Consider the following 18,558-nt stretch of genomic DNA (forward strand, 5'->3'; position numbering starts at 1 on the left):
GTACTTGGGGCTGCCTTTATATTTATTTCGGAAACTTCAACTGCTACAAAATATGACAGCCAGGTTGGTCTCTGGGACATCCCGTGGAGACCTTATTACACCAGTTTTAAAATCTTTACACTGACTGCCAATTTGTTTTCAAGCAAAAGATAAAGTGCTGGTTCTTACCTTTAAAGCCTTACACGGGCTAGGTCCAAGGAACCTTAGGGAGCGCCTTCTCCCTCACGTCCCAGTCTGCCACCTAAGGCCTTCTGAGGGCTCTGTGCTACGGCTGCCTAATGGGAAACTGGCATCCACACGCAAGAGGGCCTTTTCCTTCGCTGCCCCTTGGTTGTGGAACGACCTGCCCGTTGAAATGCGCCTGCTGACCTCGTTGAAGGCTTTTAAGCAGGCATGAAAGATGCTCTTATTCCGGCAGGCCTTCCCTTTTCAGAACTCTTGTTCCTTTCGCTGACTTTTGTATACTGTTTTAAGCAGTTGTTTTAAGCTGTGTTTTAGTGTTGGATTTTTAAAAAAAATGTTTTTTAATTCAAAGTTGTTTTTAGTTATATGTTTGTACAGATTGTCCATATGTTTTATGTACATGGTTTTTAAACTTTGTATATTGTATTTTAATGTTTTATCTTTTGTCAACCGCCCAGAAAGCCTTGGCTATGGGGCGGTATAGAAATATAATTGATGACGACGATGACGATGATGATGATGGGGACTGAGCAGGCTGGCGGAAGAGAGACAGATCTCTGCATCCTTCTTCTGCCAGTCCGCTTCGTTTCCCTGCTGGCCTGAGGAATGGAGGCATTTTCTCTGTGAGCAGCAAGGAAACCAAGCAGGCCAGTAGATAAGGATGTAAGAAGAGCCGTGCTGAATCAGATCAAAGCCCTGTCTAGCCCAGCATTTTGTTCCTACGGTGGCCAACCAGATGACCTAATGGGAAGCTCACAAGCAGGACATGAGTGCAACAGCACCCTCCTGCCCATGTTCCCCAGCAACTGGCATACAGAGGCATACTGCCTCTGATACAGGAGGTAACACACAGCTATCGTGACCAGTAGCTACCGATAGCTGTATCCCCCATGAGTTTCTCTAATCCCCTTTTAAAGCTGCCTGTTTTGGTGGGCATCTTTACATCTTGTGGTAGCCAAGTCCATAACTATGCACTGTGTGAAGGAGTACTTCCTTTAGTCTCTCCTGAATTTCCCCCACTCAGCCCTAAATGTTGTAACCTTTTCTCATACAGGAGTTACTCCAACCCCTTGGTCATTTTGGTTGCCTGTTTTTGCCCATTTTCCAGCTCCACAAAAGCCTTTTTGAAGTGTGGTGATAGAAAGCATTTTTTCCCCATGTTGGCTGCAGAGAACGGAGCTTCGAGTGCTGGACTGGGAGTCGGGAGATCGTGGTTCTAGTCCCCACTCGGCCATGGTTGCTCACTGGGTGACTTTGGGCCAGTCACAGACTCTCAGCCCAACCTACCTCACAGGGTTGTTGTTGTGAGGGTAAAATGGAGAGGAGGATTGTGTATGCCACCTTGGGTTCCTTCAGGGGGAAACAAGGTGGGATATAAATGTACTAAATAAATAAAATAAATTCACGTCCTCCATAGACAGAGAGGAAATGAAACCTACTGGCAGGCTAGTAAAACTTTTCTGCAGACCAAGAACTTTTGCGGGCTTATTTACAAGATTGCCTGATGGAGAGTGAATGTTACTCATTGGGAAGCCAGGGCGGGGGTCACAAGTCAGTTGCACAGCACATACATTACATGCATAAGTTCCCAGATTCACTCCCTAGCATCTCTAGTTTTTAAAAGGATCGGGCGCAGGACTAGAAAAGACCCTGATGGTCTTTTGAACCAAAGGGGACTCCCATATGTTTATATAGTTAAGTTGCCACTCAGCCAAACATTACAGATGACCACACAGCAGCCTGTGGACTTCTTTAAGTCTACAGGTGCCCAGCCCTTCTGGACCAGAGCATCTCTGGCACTGGAACTGGTGCTATCCTTACAAATCAGCCATATAGCAGCTATATTCCAAGCTTGATGAACTTACTCAGTGCTGCAATTCGAAGAGGTACCAGTGAGGGGAGACTCTTGTAGCAGGGCAGTTTCATCAAGGCGCTGTCTTCGGCCTCGCACAAGTTCAACAGCTGGAAATTAAGTCAGAGGAAGAGTTTAACCCACTCATAGCTTTTGAGCGGAGCCTGCTAATTGATAGCCTGCGAAGAAACCTCTGAACACTGATATTAGCTCCGGCTGTAAGTTACTTCACTAATTATTTTAATAAGACATTTCAAAGCAGAACACAACCCCAAAGGTCAACTGTTGCCTTTTGGGAGGCTTCCCTCGTCATTGCCTACTGTTTTAATTCAACCAGGCTAATACAACCTGCCTTGTAATTATGTGACTGGCTCAAGTTGGTTATTTAAAACTTGCATCCTCTCCTTCTCCTAACCTGACTTCAATTCTCAAGTGCATCCAACCCACATAAAAGAGGTCCAAGTTGCACAGAGTTCCTCCAAAACTCCTGTCTGTTTTTCAAAACTACATTCTATTTCTCCTTACAAAAGATCTCACTTCAACAGAGAATGAAAGGTGGGGGGGGGGGATTTTAAACCTCTTAAAATAAAATAAAAAAGTTTCATGTGGCGGGAAAAAAAATAAGAGAGTCTTGGCAAAGGTACAATAGGATTCTAAATATAATAGCATTCATGTCTTATAGCTGACAAATGACAAACATATAAAGCAAGGATAGACAACCTATCTGAGGGGGTTGGACTCGATGGCCTTGTAGGCCCCTTCCAACCCTACTGTTCTATGATTCTATGAACCTCTTGGGTCCAAATCTAGAAATTTGAGAAGCTGTCATGAGCACAACCATGAAATGGCTCCTATGGGTGGGCACAGCTAGTCACAAAGGACAAGTAACCTGCCCAGAGGCATCATGGGAAATTAAAACGGCAGCAGCTGGAGGTTCCCACTTCCCTTTGAAGCAATCCCAGCTACCAGTAGGAAAATATAAAAATATTTTTTAATAGAAATTGAGAGGAGTAGGGTGCCTCGGTGGGCACCAAGGGAGGTGTCTGGTATAAAACATACCTACACTTCTCACTTATGTCAGTTTTGTACCAGTTTAACAATCACAGCTTCCCCCCCGAAAATCCTGTTACTCCCAGGTAAGTGTACATAGGAGTTTAGCCCAAGACTGCCATATGGAGAAGCCCAGAGAGACAAGTTTTAAAATGAGGGTAGGCACCTTGGTTCCCAACAGAATTTTTCAACTACAACTCCCATAATCCCCAGGCACTGGTCATGTCGGCTGGAGCTTCTGGGAGTTGTGGTCCAAAACATTTGGGCAGAACCAAGTTGCCTAATCTCAGTTTTAAAGCATCTGATCATATAGAGCAAAGACAGGTACCTCTGTATAGAATACTTTGTGTTCCACAACATTTAGATCCATGGTAAAAAGTCTGGGTTGAAGTGTGGTACAAAACGTGTTCCCCTCCATCAAACCAATCTGGGCATTAGCAGGCTGATGCCTAAGCAAGTGCTTTTTTGGAGGAACCATGTCTTGGAGGACCTAGAAGACAGCACAGAGCGAGTTAGAAATGTGGTCTTAGATGCATCGCTTAAAACACCACCATGCTTTCCCCCATCATTCATCGTATAGTCTTATATAAAGGCTGATCCAACCCCAAATTTAGCACAAACACACACCACTTCCTCAATACAACCATCCACAATTAAAGCTGAAAAGCCTCTCTTTAGTTGCCATTATTAGATAACCTCCGTGCTACATGTATGACTTGCAAGATCAAATGCTGCACTGAGAAATCCTTCATGCACACTTCAATCGCAGGTGCATCATGAAAAAGAAAAATACTGTTTTTGCAGGGGATCATCTGCATAGAACACACAAAAGAGGGTATGTAAAAGTATATCCAGAATGCAACACTGACTGGTTCTAAGAAAACTAACAAGGCCTGAAAAGTCAAAAACAGAGTTTCTAGAAAGTACAGTGCAAAGAGGAGTGTCATGTAAAACTCGGGTATTCAGTATAAAATAACAAGTCAGTGTGCTATAGTGGTTAGATCAGCGATAGAAAACCTCAGGCCCGAAATGAAATCCAACACTCCTGGCCTTGGCCCCTTCTGCTGGGACCACCACCTTTCCTCCAACCAGTGACTGCTTGGTGGCTTCCCCACTTTTATGCAGTTTTTTCCCCATTCTGAAAGCTTGAAATGCCTCTTCTAAGGCTTAGCTACTGGCAGTAAGAGCTTGAAGCTAAAATATGCTGGTACGTTTGGCCACAACCCTTTTGCCTTTGGCCCCACCCCCTTTGGCCTTCAAGCCCCGCCCACCACTGGAATACAGCCCCCTAAAACTTTTCAGAAATGGGATTTGACTCTCATGTTGAAAGAGGTTCCTGAAGGAGAGCAGGATATAAGCAAGTAATAGATCATATCTTGTCCCAGGAGGTGGGATGTTGTTGGATTTGGGAGACCCAAATGCAAATCATGACATACTCTGGTTTCTCTTCAGATCATACATGTATTTTGTAAATCATGACTTAGCCATGGACTTGCTGGGTTGCTCTCGCTCAGCTGCAGTTCTAGCTTCTTTCCCTCCTAGGGCTTACTGCAAGAGTCAAGGGTTCTAAGCCCTCCCACTGAGTAGTAAGGCATCAGAGACTTGCTGTGCAATCCTCAAACTCTTTTTTTTCCAGTTACTAGCACCTCATCACACTTGACATGATGTCAAAGGCTGAGAGCTGTCCTCTGGGACTAATTGGCTAAATAGGGCTTTTGTTAAGGGAGCTACTGAAAGCAGGGCAGTTGCCTTTCAATTAATGGATGGGTTTCCCACCATGCTCAACAGGCTTTTTCTCAGCTCCTCCCTTCAGGATTGATCTCAATCCTGGTCCAGTGCATAGATAACTTCATTGAAATGTTGACACATTTTATTAAAAAGAAGAGGAAGAATATTATTTCTGAAGTGCACTTTTAATGTTGCCTTTAAAACAAGGAATTTTCATGCAGCTTTTAATCAAACATCTCTTTTAGAATGCCCCCAGTCTAGACAAGACTTTGGAGGTGCTGTGAGTAGGTAGTTTTTGGGACCAGAATAGTGGGTTTCCCCCTTTCTCTTCTAGACTTTTCCTTGTTCCTTTTCAGCATTCCCACTGAAGAAACAGGTGCACTGGTTAAAGGGTGGTCCTTGAACCACCATTATCATTACAGGGGCAAGTGGCCTCTGTGACTAGAAGCACTTTTTATCAGCTTCAGCTGATTCACCGTCTGAATCCTTATTTAGACCATGAAAACCTTCTTTGGACCAGAAAGGGCCATAACTCAGTGGTAGATCACCTGCTTTTCATGTAGAAGGTCCCAGGTTCGATCCCTAGTATCTCCAGGTAGGGCTGGAAAAGAGCCCTGCCTGAAACCCAGGAGAGCTGCTGCCAGTAAGTGCTGACAATACTGGGCTAGATGGACCAAGGGTCTGACTTAGTATATGTTCTTATGACCCAACTGCTGACGGGCAGCCAATCTGGCGGAATGCCTCCCACCTCCTCTCAACTCCGCCCACTTAACTCAGTGGTGGGCTCTGGCATCTGTCAATCCCAGTGCTTCCTCCCCCTCTGCAGAGGCTGGGTTCCCATGGGGAGGGGGGAATATGGGCTCTGAGCCTGGCCCTCCTGCTCCATATGCCTCTGGGAAGGTTCTTCACTGGCTCCTGGAGTGACTTGGGGAATTTCCTCCCCCGCCCCCTGTCTCGGCTGGGCTTCTTCTAGCTCTGCCTCCAAATCTGAATCAGTCAGAAACCAAACCAGGGAGCATGGACCCAATCCTGACAGCAGGGATGAATAGAGGACCTGCCAAGCACTTCCACATTCAGAACGGTACCTATGCATTGCTAAATGATCAGCACCGCTTTCTATGGGTCATTTTGCTAAGCCTGGACTAGACACAGCAGAATGCGGATGGTGGAAGAATTCTGAAGTGGTAGAGCGGACTAACCCACTTCAGGTTGCAAAATGGGGGAATACCACTTCTGAAGGCTCACCCATGTGAAAAAGTCCCTGAAAGCAAAACACTTCGATCATCAAGGAGAAAGGTTCTAGTCCAATCAGTTCCTTATTCTGTTAGTTTTCTACTTCAAGGAGGGAGATGGGAGGGGCAGCATGGCCATTCTGAAAGACTACTTCATTTTTTCCTCTTCCCTTCCCATCCCTTCTTCCTTGTGTGTTGTGTCTGTTTAAATTGTAAACCTACAGTCAGGCCCTGTTTTGTTTTACTGATTGGATGTAAGCAACTCTGGGAGTCTTTTTGGCTGAGGAGCAGAATAAAAATACTTAAAATAAATAACAAAAATGTCAATGCAAGGAGGCATTCAGAATAAGCCTGATCCATCACCTGCAGACTAAAATGGTACAGCTCACTCTACCAGATCTCATGCTGCTGCATGTGTCACCTGGGCCTCAGAAGATGAACCCGAACTGGCAGCCTCACCTCTTTGTGTGGTTCCATGATCACAGTGACGCTTTTCCCCGTGACTTGAGCGAGCACCTGCAAAGAATGCATCGCTTGCTTCCTCACGGTCGAGTTTGGGGAGGTCACTTCTCGCACCAGGTCGTGGGTCACATGGTGGAAAGACTTCTCCTGAGCCGTGAGGATGTCCTCTGTTTTCTCTTCATCTTTGAGGGGCGTTGCGCATCTGATCAGGAGCTGTTCGAGGGTGGTTTTGGCCATGGCAACAGCTCCGTTCGAAACCTACACAGGTTGCAGATGAGTCAGTGTGCCGATAATACAAACTTATGAACGACTGAAGTGGAGAAGGCTATCAAAGGCTACTAGACCTGATGGCTATATGCTACCTCCAGCATCAGAGGAGGTATGCTTATGTACACCGCTTGCTGAGGAACATAGGCGGGAGGTTGCTCTTGCACTCATGTCCTGCTTGTGGGTTTCCCATGGGCAGCTGCTCGGCCAGGGTGTGAACAGAATGCTGGACTAGATAGATCCCTGGTCTATCTAGAGCCAGCAGGGCTCTAATTATGTTCTTACTTCTGGACAGCACCAGGGTGAAGAAGGCTGCTCTCTGCTATTCTACTTCCAATAGGCATTTATTAAAAGCCACCATTACTGCAGCAGTTTTTCCACTTTACAGGTAACTGGAGATGCCAGGGGTGGAGCCTGGAAACTTCTGTACACAAAACAAGTGCTCTGTTGCTGATGTATGTCCTTCCCCAATGTTTCAATAGCTACTAGTCCTGATAGCTATAGACTACCTCCAGTATCAGAGGTAGTACACCTATGTACACCAGTTGCAGGGGAACATGGGCGGGAGGGCGCTGTTGCACTTGAGTCCTGCTTGTGGGTTTCCCACAGGCAGCTGGTTGGCCGCTGTGTGAACAGAATGCTGGACTAGACAGATCCCTGGTCAGACCCAGCAGGGCTCTAATTATGTTCTTACTTCTGGACAGCACCAGGGTGAAGAAGACTGCTCTCTACTATTCTACTTCCAATAGAAGTAGAATACTACTTCCAGGGCTCTTCTTGTGTTCTTACCAGATCTGACCAGCTAAGAGCTTCTCTGAAACTGAATTTTGCCCTTGGTCCGAATCCCTACCCGTTTTTAAAATCTAGCAATAAGCAATTGATCTACCAGCATGACGTACTTCTCCTGTTAGGTCCATCATGACAAAGAGCAGCGCCTTGAGGAAAGTCTGCTGGTTCTGGAGAACCCAAATGAGGGGCAGCCGCTCCATGAGAAATTTAATCGACACCACGCCCCCGAGCTTGGCGTACCATGCTTGCTCATAGCAGCAGGCGCAGAGGCGTTCCACAATGTATGAGAACAGGGGGAGCTGGCAAGCCTGGAGGTCGGGAAGAGAACCAAAGAAAGATGCTTTGGTCAGACAGCCAGACAGACAGTGCACCAGATCCCAGCGCCCATTTTGAAAGCGAGATCACGTCGCTCTAGCTCGGGGTGTTCCGTTACCCTTTCCTTCGAGCCCAGGATGATGCTGGCCACGTCGAAGATCACGGCCAGCGCCACCTCTCCGATTTTGCAGAGCTCCTTCTCCTCATAGGCCATGCAGATGGCAATGGCGTCAATCAGCACCAAGGGGTCCATGCCTTTGGATCCGTTTTCTTCGCTGTGGAACATGGCTGTACTAGGCTGGCTGCCAACCTGGTAACACTGAAGCAAGAAAGGACCTGGGGATTTGCAGGAAAAGCAAGAAGGAAGCAGAAAGTAAGAGACCTTACTTAAATAGTGCATCGTTAGAATGATGGAATTTGCTGCATAACAGAATAAGATCCTCCCATTAAAGCCTCCACTGCATAAGAAAATAAGAGCCTCCCGTTAGACAGGAATGCAAGGCAAGCCCTGCTGCATCAGAACAAGGGCCCATCTGATTCAGCATCCTGCTAAGGACCAGCCCGATGCTTCCGGAAAGCTCATAGGCAGGGCATGAAAGCGTTAACCCTCCCATTCTATTGCCCTCCACCACCACCCGACTCCCAAAGCAAATTATATTCAGTGGCATACTGCTTCTGAACATGGATGTTCAACGTAGGCATCACGGCTAATAGCTGCTGATAGACCTTGCTTTACAAGCGCATCGCTCGGATGATGGAATTTGCTACCATAAGATGTAGCAACAGCCATCAGTTTGGACAACGTGAAAAAGGGATTCAAGAAATTCATAGAGGATAAGGCTATCGGTGGCTACCTGCTATGGTGGCTATATATTACCTCCAAGATCAGAGGCAGGATGACTCTCAGTGCCAATTGCTCGGGAACATGAGGAGGGTCCTGCTTCTCTTCTTATGTTCTTATTGACATGAATTTGGGCAGCCCCTTTTTAAAACCATCTAAGCCAATGGTTATCAGTATTGGCGAGCAGCAGAGAATTCTTTTAATTCCACATTGTGCAAGTGCTTTCTTTTGGTTTTCCCAAATCTTCTATCTATGAGTTCCATCGGGTGACACACAAACACCCCTACTGAAGTTCTAGTGGGGAGAAACTTCACTCTACCCACTTTCCTCACATCATGCTTAAATGTTATAAACCTCCATCATGTCCCCACTTAGACAAGTCCATCCCCGCCATTAAAAACTAGATACCAACAATTTGCGTTCAATTATGTGGGGGAAACAAATACATATCTGCAGAGAAATGAACTGCGGTGCTTTTATTTTCCATATCTTGTCTATGACCGTGTAACGGTGACATTTACTCACCGCACTGCTGAGCTACCGCCACCATCGTGTAATGGCGAATTAAGCTGGCCACGAAAGGAAGAGCGCTGGGGCGGAGGTCTTTGATCACTGCCGACATGAATGCCCCTGTCAACGCCTGCTCAAATGTTTTACGGGCGGGTGTATCCTGGGCTTTGTAGCGATGGGAAATGATTACGCTGGGAATTGACTTCTCAGTAAAGCTGGAAAGACCAAAATGTAGATGGGAGCCGCGATCAACAACTGGATAGGCTGACTTCAACGGAGATCATGTTTTGTTCCGAGTCGAGCCAGGAGCAATTCGTTTGGATCAAAACACTGCATGACTTGAACCTCAACGCAACCTGCCACAAGCTAACATCTAGGTCAGGGATGCTGAACCTCTCTCTGCCTGAGGGCTGAATTCCAGCCCAGAGAGCGCTCCGGGGCTGCATTACAGTGGTGGGCCAGGCCAACGGTAAAAGGGGCAAGGTACAAAATAGCAGAAATGCTAAAAAAAAAAAACAGGCTATTTTAGGGTAAAGCTCTTACTTCCAGTAACTAAGCCTTAGGAGAGGCATTTCAAACTTTGAGAATGGGGAATATGCTTCCCACATTAGCGTTCCTCCACTGTTTCCCCACCAATTTATTTCCTTCTTTCTTACACTATCCAATTCGACTGCAAATGCCGGGGAACCCCAAGAACAAAGCCTAACCTACCAACTGCAACTTTATAAATCACTAAGAAAAGAAGTCCAATCTTACTTGGGATGTGCAAGAAGCTGATACAAAGCATGCTTGTTATCATCCAGGCTCATCATGGCCACCAAGAAGCATTTGATCACCTCCCAGGCCTGCCTCCGATAGTACGGCTCCGTATTCGCACTCTTCAAACAGTCCAAGGCAGTCTCGATGGCCTAAAAGACAAAACATTAAGCAGTGGCTTCAACGATACAGAAAAATCATAAGACAAAACAAAAGGCACCTTTGCGCTGTAGACTGACACAGGAGATTGACACAGGAGACAATCTTTTACGAACACATTCTGCAGACTTTGTTCTCTAGTAAGTATGAACGTATATGTTATTCTTCGTAAATAGGCAGGTTTTATATAGCTTTTATAAGAATGCTATACATGCATAAGCCCCCTGTGGCAATTAGTATTTTAGTCCTGTTTTAATTATGTGTGTTGTCCTATTTGTAATTTTTATTAGCATTAATGGTACTGCCCCCTGAAGGCCTAAAAATAAGAAAATGACTGAAACGCATTGGGCGTCCTACAGTATTCTTCTTTTCTTTTTTGCATCCTGAGAACCTCTTTCTGTTCTTTATGATTACCAATGGCCGCAACAGAAAAATCACAACACAAAACAAAAAGCACCTTTGAGCTGTTCGGAAGTTATGTAGTGCCAAGTTTGCGGAAGATGTGTCAACACCTGCTAGGTTGGATGGCTTTTAAAGGGGATTAGAAGGAGTCACAGAGAAGAAGTCTTATCGCTGGCTGCAACAGTTAAACGGAACCATCCGTGTCAAGAGGCAGAATGCCAGAGGATGCCAGTTAATGGCGAACAAGTCTGGAAAGGGGGCTATTGCCTTCACACCCTACTTGTGGACTATCCGGGGGCACCTGGCTGGCTACTCTGAACAAACAGGATACTGGCCTAGACACGCCTTCGGTCTGATCTAGAAGGGAGCTTCCTATGTTACGGGAAGCAACACAAAAATAAGATGCTGCTTCTCCTTTTTGGTAAAGAAAGGTTAATATATAGATCTGACCTAAAATAGGGGTACAGAACAAGCCTGGAGGCCAAATACAGCCCTCCCAGAGGGCCTCCCCTCTCTGGGAGGGCAGCCCTGACCTAATGGCATCTACGGCTGTGGAGCACTTATTCCCTCCTCCTCCTCTTTGTTTTCCTTCCAGGCCCGGTCTGCTGCAACAGCTCCACACACATTTCTTGAATATAGAGCACTTTGCAGCAAACAAAAAAAAGTTTGCTTTTCCAAGACAGACCATGCTCCTTCCCAAGCTTTTACTGAAACATTAAGCAGAAGGCAAACGGGGTATATTGTACACTGTAAATGCAGCAAAATTCTGCTTTAAGCAGCTCATACAGAAATTCAGACTTTCATCCACCCCCCCCAGACAAAAAACCTTCCGCCACGGCATAAGCACTCCATAAATAAGGCTCCAGAATGACAGCTTAGACCTTGAGACCAACTTAATGACGATTTATTGGAGTCCTTTTACACCAGCCACTCTGTGAAGCTCCAGAGCTCCTGGTTTTGCCAATCAAAGGCGGCCCAATAAAAGATATAATCTTCTCTCTCTCTCTCTCTGTATGTATGTATATAGGTATGTGTGTGGGGGGGTGTATATGTATGTGTGTGTGTGTGCATATTTTATGTGTGTGTGTGTGTGTGCATATATGTGTGCAAGTGTGTATATATGTGTGCAAGTGTGTGCAAGTGTGTGCAAGTGTGCATATATGTGTGCGAGTGTGATTCTGCGTGTGTGTGTGTGTATGAATGAGATGCTGTTTCTCCTTTTTGGTAAAGAAAGGTTAATGAGTAAATTAACCTAATACAGGGGTGAAGAACAAGCCCAGAGGCCAAATACGGTCCATCTGTCTTATATATATTTCCCTTAAGACAGCATCCACAGTGGAACCAAAGTCTCGTGTTTTTGCTGTAGTGCCACTTTACACCAACCCCTCCCTCCCTCCCTCCCTCCCTCCCTACACACACACACACACACACACATACACACACACATACGTTTTCCCTCTAAAATGAAAAAAGCAGGGTCCTCCACCAAAATAACAGGACACCGATCAAACGCAACCCAACTGCGAAATTCATTTGAGAGCCATGAAATAAGAAATCCTGTTGCCTAACGGATTGCAGAAGGAAACCCAATCGTCCACGCTCAAACGCTGGATATAAAATTATGTAGATAAAAGTGACCTTTAGATGCTTCTCACTCTCCCCACCCTGCTCCCCCCATTTGTAGGGAAATATTATTCCAACCCTAGATTCTGCTGGCCATTTGCATCTCTTATACAACCTTTATCAAGCATTCAATGGGGGAGGGGGAACAATGAGTTTTCCACAGACCACAGAGGTGGAAGGTCTCGCACTATGGGGCTAGCACAAAAGATGGATTTCTTCCACTGGCGCTCCATCCCAATTCTGGAGAGTTCAGCAGCTTTTACTCCTGGCTCCACGGGTGTATGGAGTAAACAGAGATTGCTTCCTAGTCAACCCCAAGAAGATGGAGGAGGATTTCATTTTACGCAGGCAAATCTAAAACACTTCTAATTCCAGGACTATCTGTGCAAAGCCAGCGTTCTAGTCAACAAGGAAAACATTGTACATAAGGTAACAGGGCAGCTGAGTTTAGAGCTGCATAGGTCATAAAAGTGTGGGCGGGGAGGGATTTAGCCAGAAAGATTTCACCAACCTTCTGGCAACAACAAAAAATATCCCGCCTGGGTGTAGCATGTTAATTAGTCCCATTTATAAACATTAATAGGGAGGAAAGGGAGAGGCCAAACTGGATCAGTGCTCGGGACACAGTGACTTGCCAAACGCCAGTCAGCGATTCAAGAGTTCACAGCTGCGATGTGGCCCCAGCGCCAAAACTCTAAACTAGCAAACACACTGCCCATCGCATACATGGAAAACTCTCTTTTAAAATACATTCCAGGAGAGATCCAGCCACTGAAGTCTTTCAAATAACACTACACACACCTTAGCAATGGCTTGCCTTAGCCTAAATAGTCCTAAATAGCTCAGACAGATTATACATCAGGCCCATTATGACCTTTAAAGTTCTTCTGACAATGCCATTTTGAGTCTATCATTCCTGCACCAACTTTATATTATGTTTGGCACAAACAGATGGAACGTAGGAAGCGGCCTTATAGGTAGACCGTCCATCTAGCCCAGTATTGTTAATACTGATGGCTCTCCAGAGTTTCAGGCAGGATCCTTTCCTAACACTACCTGGAGATGCCAGGGATAGAACCTGGGACCCTCTGCATGCGAAGTAGGTGCTCTACCACTCACCTACGGCCCCTCCCTAAATAGGAACACAGGAAGCTGGCTTATACTGAGTCAGACGACTGGTCCATCTAGCCCAGTATTGTTGACACAGACTGGAAGCAACGGCTCTCCAGGGTTTCAGGCAGGATTCTTTCCTAGCCCTACCTGGAGATGCCAGGGAACCTGGGACCTTCTCCATGCCAAGCATGTGCTCTACCACTGAACTATGGCCCTTCCTTTAATGAGCTTTAGGTGGGCATCCTACAACTATGGAACAGCCTTCTCCTAGCAAATCACCCAGCTCATAACTACGGATGGGTAAGAATTTCATTTCAGTTTTAATAAAAACTAAAATGAATTCCATAGTTTAACTATGTGCTGTGTGAAGAAGTACTTCCTTTTATCTGTCCTGAATCTCCTACCAAACAGCTTCATGGGATGACCCCATTGGGTTCTAGTATTATCAGAGAACAAGAAAATGTTGCAATGACTCTTCTGCAACCTGCGTAGTTACTGAACGGAGCTGTTGCCATGGCCAAAACCACCCTTGAACAGCTCCTGATCGGATGCGCCTCTCAAAGACAAAGAGGAAATGAAGGACATCCTTACAGCCAAGGAGAAGTCTTTCTACCACATGACCCACGACCTGGTGCAAGGAGTGAGCTCACCCAACTCCACCGTGAGGAAGCAAGCGATGCATTCTTTGGATCTGCCTCTGATACAGAGGAGGTAGCATATAGCCATCAGGATTAGTAGCCACTGACAGCCTTATCCTCCATGAATTTGTCCAATATGGTGAACTTACCCAAGTTCTCCAGATCTGGGACAAAAAGAACTTGAGATGAAAGAAAAAAAAATAGACTGTGGGAGAAACTGTCAGATTCATCCATCCAAGCCCAGGGTATCGAGTGCTTTGCTCCTAAAAGTCTGGGTTTGAATCCCTGTGTATTCAGCCACATTGGAGCTGAATTAGGACTGCCCATTTTTTCTAATGGGCTCCTTATCTTTAACAGCTAACAGGCAGCTACAACACGGTGCTTTCCATGCTGGGAATAGCTGAACCTATTGAATTTGGCTGGTGCAGATGGGTGAAAATTTCGTTCCAGTTTGCTTTGGAAAAGAATTTACCCAAATTTGCAATATTCAGGAAAGAACCTGAAAGTAAAAAAAAATCAAATGTGGGAGGGAGCGAAATGAGATTTGTCTATCCCTGGTCAGAACTTGGGACTTCAAACAATCTCCTTATTTTTGTTACTATTCAAGGCTGAAGTTAGCTAATATAGGGTAATTTTGTGGTACCCATCACCTATCAATGGCAGCCAACAGAAGCATTTCTGGAATACACAGTCAAAAGGAAATTAGTTTTACTGTAGGCAGAAAAATCAAATCTCACCTTCTCCATTGGTAGCTGGATCGATGCTTTGCAGTCAGAGAACTCAGCCGTAATGCTGGGGCCTTGAATCTCCGTCACAACATACTGCAACTTCTGAGATTCTTTCAGCATTTTTCTGTTGCTTCCCCCAAATTTGCCAAGCACGCGGTAAGCCACATGGGATATGGTCTCGGCAGGATTACGCAGTGTCCGCCACAGAGCCTGGGGAGACAGTTTTAAAGATGTCTTTGTGTGGTTTAAGAAGGATTTCGCTTCTAAGTGTTGTGTATTGTACCTTTATAAGGACTTTTATATTGCAAATTGCCCCGGAATCAAATCTGATGAAGAGCAGTGCAACAATGTTTTAAATGAGCGTTATTTTTTAAAAAATAAATTAATCACAATTTATCCTAGCTAACTTGCACTCTTTCCAATAGCAGTTTTACACAGGAGGGGGTCACAAAAATGGAGAAGCTATGCTCCTATTTTAAGTCAACATGGTTAAAACAAATCAGGATTTTCTCTCCTCTCCCCCACCCACCAAGACCCCAAAGGCAAATGTTTCCACATTAATATTTTTAATAAGATTACTTTCCAGGAGAGCTCTAGCCCATTTTCCATGTAGCGTTACAGTCAAAGAGATGGACAACATCAAAGCAAAGGCAAAGCTAGCCAGGTAGCTGAGTGAGCACTGACCTCTAGTGTCCCTTCCTTACAACTGTGTCTTTACCTGCATAAGCTCGGCTCGCACAGGTTGAATGTGATCGTACAGGAAGTCTGGTTGTAGGTTATCCACACACAATTCCAGAGTTCGTAGGCCCTGGCTGACCAGCGTCTGAGATCCGTTTAGGGCCGATACCAAGGGGTCCATCAACATCGGCAAATAAGGAAGGAGAGAGCTCAGTCGAACTGGGACCGTGAGGCAAAGCTCAACAAACAAATCCTTCATATGTTGCTTGTGCAGGCCGCTTTGCAGCATATTGAGGCCTAAAAGGCGACAGATGGCATCTATCAAATCCCAGATTTATTCCTGACAATGATGGACATAAAACAGGGGTGCTGAACCTCTTTTGGCCCCCGAGCCAAATTCCATTACGGAGAAGCCCTCGGGGCCCGCACTGCAGTGGTGGGCAGGGCCGAAGACAACAGGGCCGAGGCCAAAAAGACCAGAATATTTTTTTATTATTATTTATTATTGCACTTATTAATACACTTAGATACTGCCTTTTTTCCTCTTGCAAAGAACCCAAGGCAGCTTACGTGACCTTCCTCCTCCTCTTTTCATCCTCCCAACAACCCTCTGAGGGAGGTTAGGCTGAGAGTCAGTGACTGGCTCCAAGTCACCCAGCAAGCTTCATGGCCAAGTGGGGACTAGAACCCAGATCTCCCAAGTCCTAGTCCAGCACTCTAACCACTACACCACACTGCCTCTCTTTTTATTTGTTTTTTGAAGGATGTTTTAGCTTCAAGCTCCGACTGCCAGTAACTAAGCCTTTGGAGAGGCATGTCAATCTTTTGGAATGGGGAAAAGCTGGGAAACTACCAAGCGAGCACTGCTGGGGGAAAGGGGGTGGGCCCATTTGGGGAACCCAGGAAAGCCAGATTGGGACCCCAGGAAGGCCAGATTTGGCCTCTGGGCCTGGGGTTTTCCACCCCTGACATAAAACGGACCACATATATCCCTCAATTGGCTCTGACCTTGCAGTAAGTTTGGTAACAAGGGCAAGAATTCCTGATAAAGGAGATCATGACTCCCGCCTCCTATAGATCGGAAAAGCGCTCTAAGCAGCAAGAAATAGTTATAGGGTTCCTTGGCGGTCTGTGCCAGTTCCATGGAGCTGTTCACTATCTTGTGTAAGTGCGGCTGTAAAAAGAAAAGAAAATCAAAGTCTGTTTTTTTAAAACAGCAACAGCACTGATTCTGTTACTTTCTTATAAATCTGCAATTTCCCACTGGCGATGGGTCTTCTGCGGGTCAGTGGAGACGGGGTGGGTGAATTACCGGCTTACAAAAGTTAAACGCAAAGATACAACCTGAACATTTCCAGGCTCCTGTAAAAAAATGGCAAGCCCTGTGTCCATTTGACTTGCTTCCCCGGCTGGGAACTTCGCTGCTTAATGGGTGTCAGGGAGAGAGTAGCACAAAAGAGGGAGTGGATCTGGAGGCTGCTCTATCATACCCCAAACCATCTTATTCTACACAGACGCACACACCACAACATCCAACCTGACGAACAGTAATTCAAAAAGTTTGCTCAATTTTTGGTTGGTTCTAACAGAGGTATGTCACTACTACTGCTTTTTTATTTCCTAATAAGCCAGTGCAAAGTTTAACTGTTCGATGTTTATATATCTTTTATTGTACACTGCCTCAATTGTTGGGACACAAAACGCAATACTAAAGTTTTATAAATAAAGAGACTGACCTGGTTCGCACATAAGGCTAACCTACAGTTTATTTAACACATAGGTAGTTGAATTCTGGGTTGTCGTGATGTGTGAACGCAACCACACAAACCAAGTATGGTTTGTTAACCACCACCAACCCAGAAAGAGAACCCATGGTTTGTTGCCAGATGGTGAACTCTGGGTTGTTTAAACTATAAGTTGCCATTATGTGTGAACTCAGAACCGTAGGTTGCTCATGGGCTGTTTCGTCAGGTGGGCAAGTGCAGAAAAAAACCCCAGATGCTCTATATGCCAGTACTGCAGAGCCATAAAGACATTTAGGTTACAGGAAGGGGGCAGGCAATGAGCAGGGAAACAAACAACCCCTGGACTGAGGAAAAAAAAACACGATTTGTTCCACTGTCTGCCAGACATATCCTGTGTAAGGCAACAAACCCTGGATTAACCATGGGTTAAATAAACCATGGTTTAGCATTATGTGCAAACCAGGTTACTGAAACTGAGGGGAGTGTCAAAAGCAGATTATAATGTGGTGCACAGGGCAATGGTCTGAAAGTACACAATGCAGCTATCTTGCTGAAGATAAGCAGGTCTTGGTGTGGTCAGTGATAGACGCATCAATGCCAATTAATCATTATGGCTATCTGGGATCTAAACAGGGCCTTTTCAGTGGTGACACATCAGTTACGGAATGGCCTCTCCAGAGAGACTTGCCTGGCATCTACGCAGTGGTCTTTTCAGCACCAGGCGAAGACCTTTCCATTCAAGATCATGTTACGAAGTAAAAATGTGGACCGCTGCTGGTTTTTACGCTGGTTTTGTTCTGTTTTACACTTTTAGGTGTATACGGTACGTTTCATTATGTACTGATATGGCACAGCTAATTTGTGAACCACCCCAAGTGCTTCAGCTACTGGGCAATATAGAAATGTAATAAACAAAGGCTGGTGTTCAATGTTGGCCTAACTTACGCTCCATTCATTTCTATGGGTCTACACTACTCTACCTCTCATGGAACATACAATCGATCATAGGAAGCTGCCATTCACCGAGTGAGGCCACTGGTCCATCTAGCCCGGAACTGTCAGCACTGACTGGCAGCAATGGCTCTCCAGGGTTTCAGGCAGGTGCTTTTCCAGCCCCACCTGGAGATGCCGGGGATCGAACCTGGGACTTTCTGCAGGCAAAGTGGGGCCGGCATCAAGGGTAGGCGTGGTTGGGCACCTGCTAAGGTGCACACCTCAGCGGGGCCCCACTCACAAGAGCCCCCTGAACATGCTCCTCCTCTTCATCACTGCAACTTGCTTGCTCACCTGCCATTGGCCTGGCCCTGACACAGTGGCAGTGAGGAGGAGGAGCAGGAGATGCCGCAGCCGACTGGTTCACAGGCTCTCTCCCTGCCAAGCAACCAAGAGGTAGCCGGGGGGGGGGGGAGCAACGGCGGCTGGCGTCAATGGTGGGTGAGAAGGTAGCCTCACTGAGGGAGGAGGCCCACTCAGGGTACCTTGCCCAA

General features: G+C 46.0%; 1 protein-coding gene across 10 annotated transcripts in view; it reads right to left on the reverse strand.

The window, feature by feature from the left end:
• TRRAP (transformation/transcription domain associated protein) overlaps positions 1-18,558 on the reverse strand; it is a 202,979-nt gene that overhangs the window by 144,826 nt on the left and 39,595 nt on the right. For all 10 annotated transcript variants that reach the window (XM_084818421.1, XM_084818419.1, XM_084818422.1 and 7 more), the window contains 10 exons: positions 16,335-16,500; positions 15,367-15,623; positions 14,658-14,858; positions 9,986-10,137; positions 9,245-9,444; positions 7,997-8,214; positions 7,674-7,871; positions 6,505-6,765; positions 3,414-3,575; positions 2,049-2,145 (listed from right to left, as the gene is read on the reverse strand). In XM_084818421.1, the coding sequence (XP_084674547.1) occupies positions 2,049-2,145; positions 3,414-3,575; positions 6,505-6,765; positions 7,674-7,871; positions 7,997-8,214; positions 9,245-9,444; positions 9,986-10,137; positions 14,658-14,858; positions 15,367-15,623; positions 16,335-16,500 (1,912 nt within the window). The remainder of the gene's footprint in view (positions 1-2,048; positions 2,146-3,413; positions 3,576-6,504; positions 6,766-7,673; positions 7,872-7,996; positions 8,215-9,244; positions 9,445-9,985; positions 10,138-14,657; positions 14,859-15,366; positions 15,624-16,334; positions 16,501-18,558) is intronic.

This window comes from Heloderma suspectum, chromosome 12, assembly GCF_057233095.1.
Source record: "Heloderma suspectum isolate Gila_16-S chromosome 12, 16-S_ref, whole genome shotgun sequence".
NCBI classification, from domain to species: Eukaryota; Metazoa; Chordata; class Lepidosauria; order Squamata; family Helodermatidae; genus Heloderma; species Heloderma suspectum.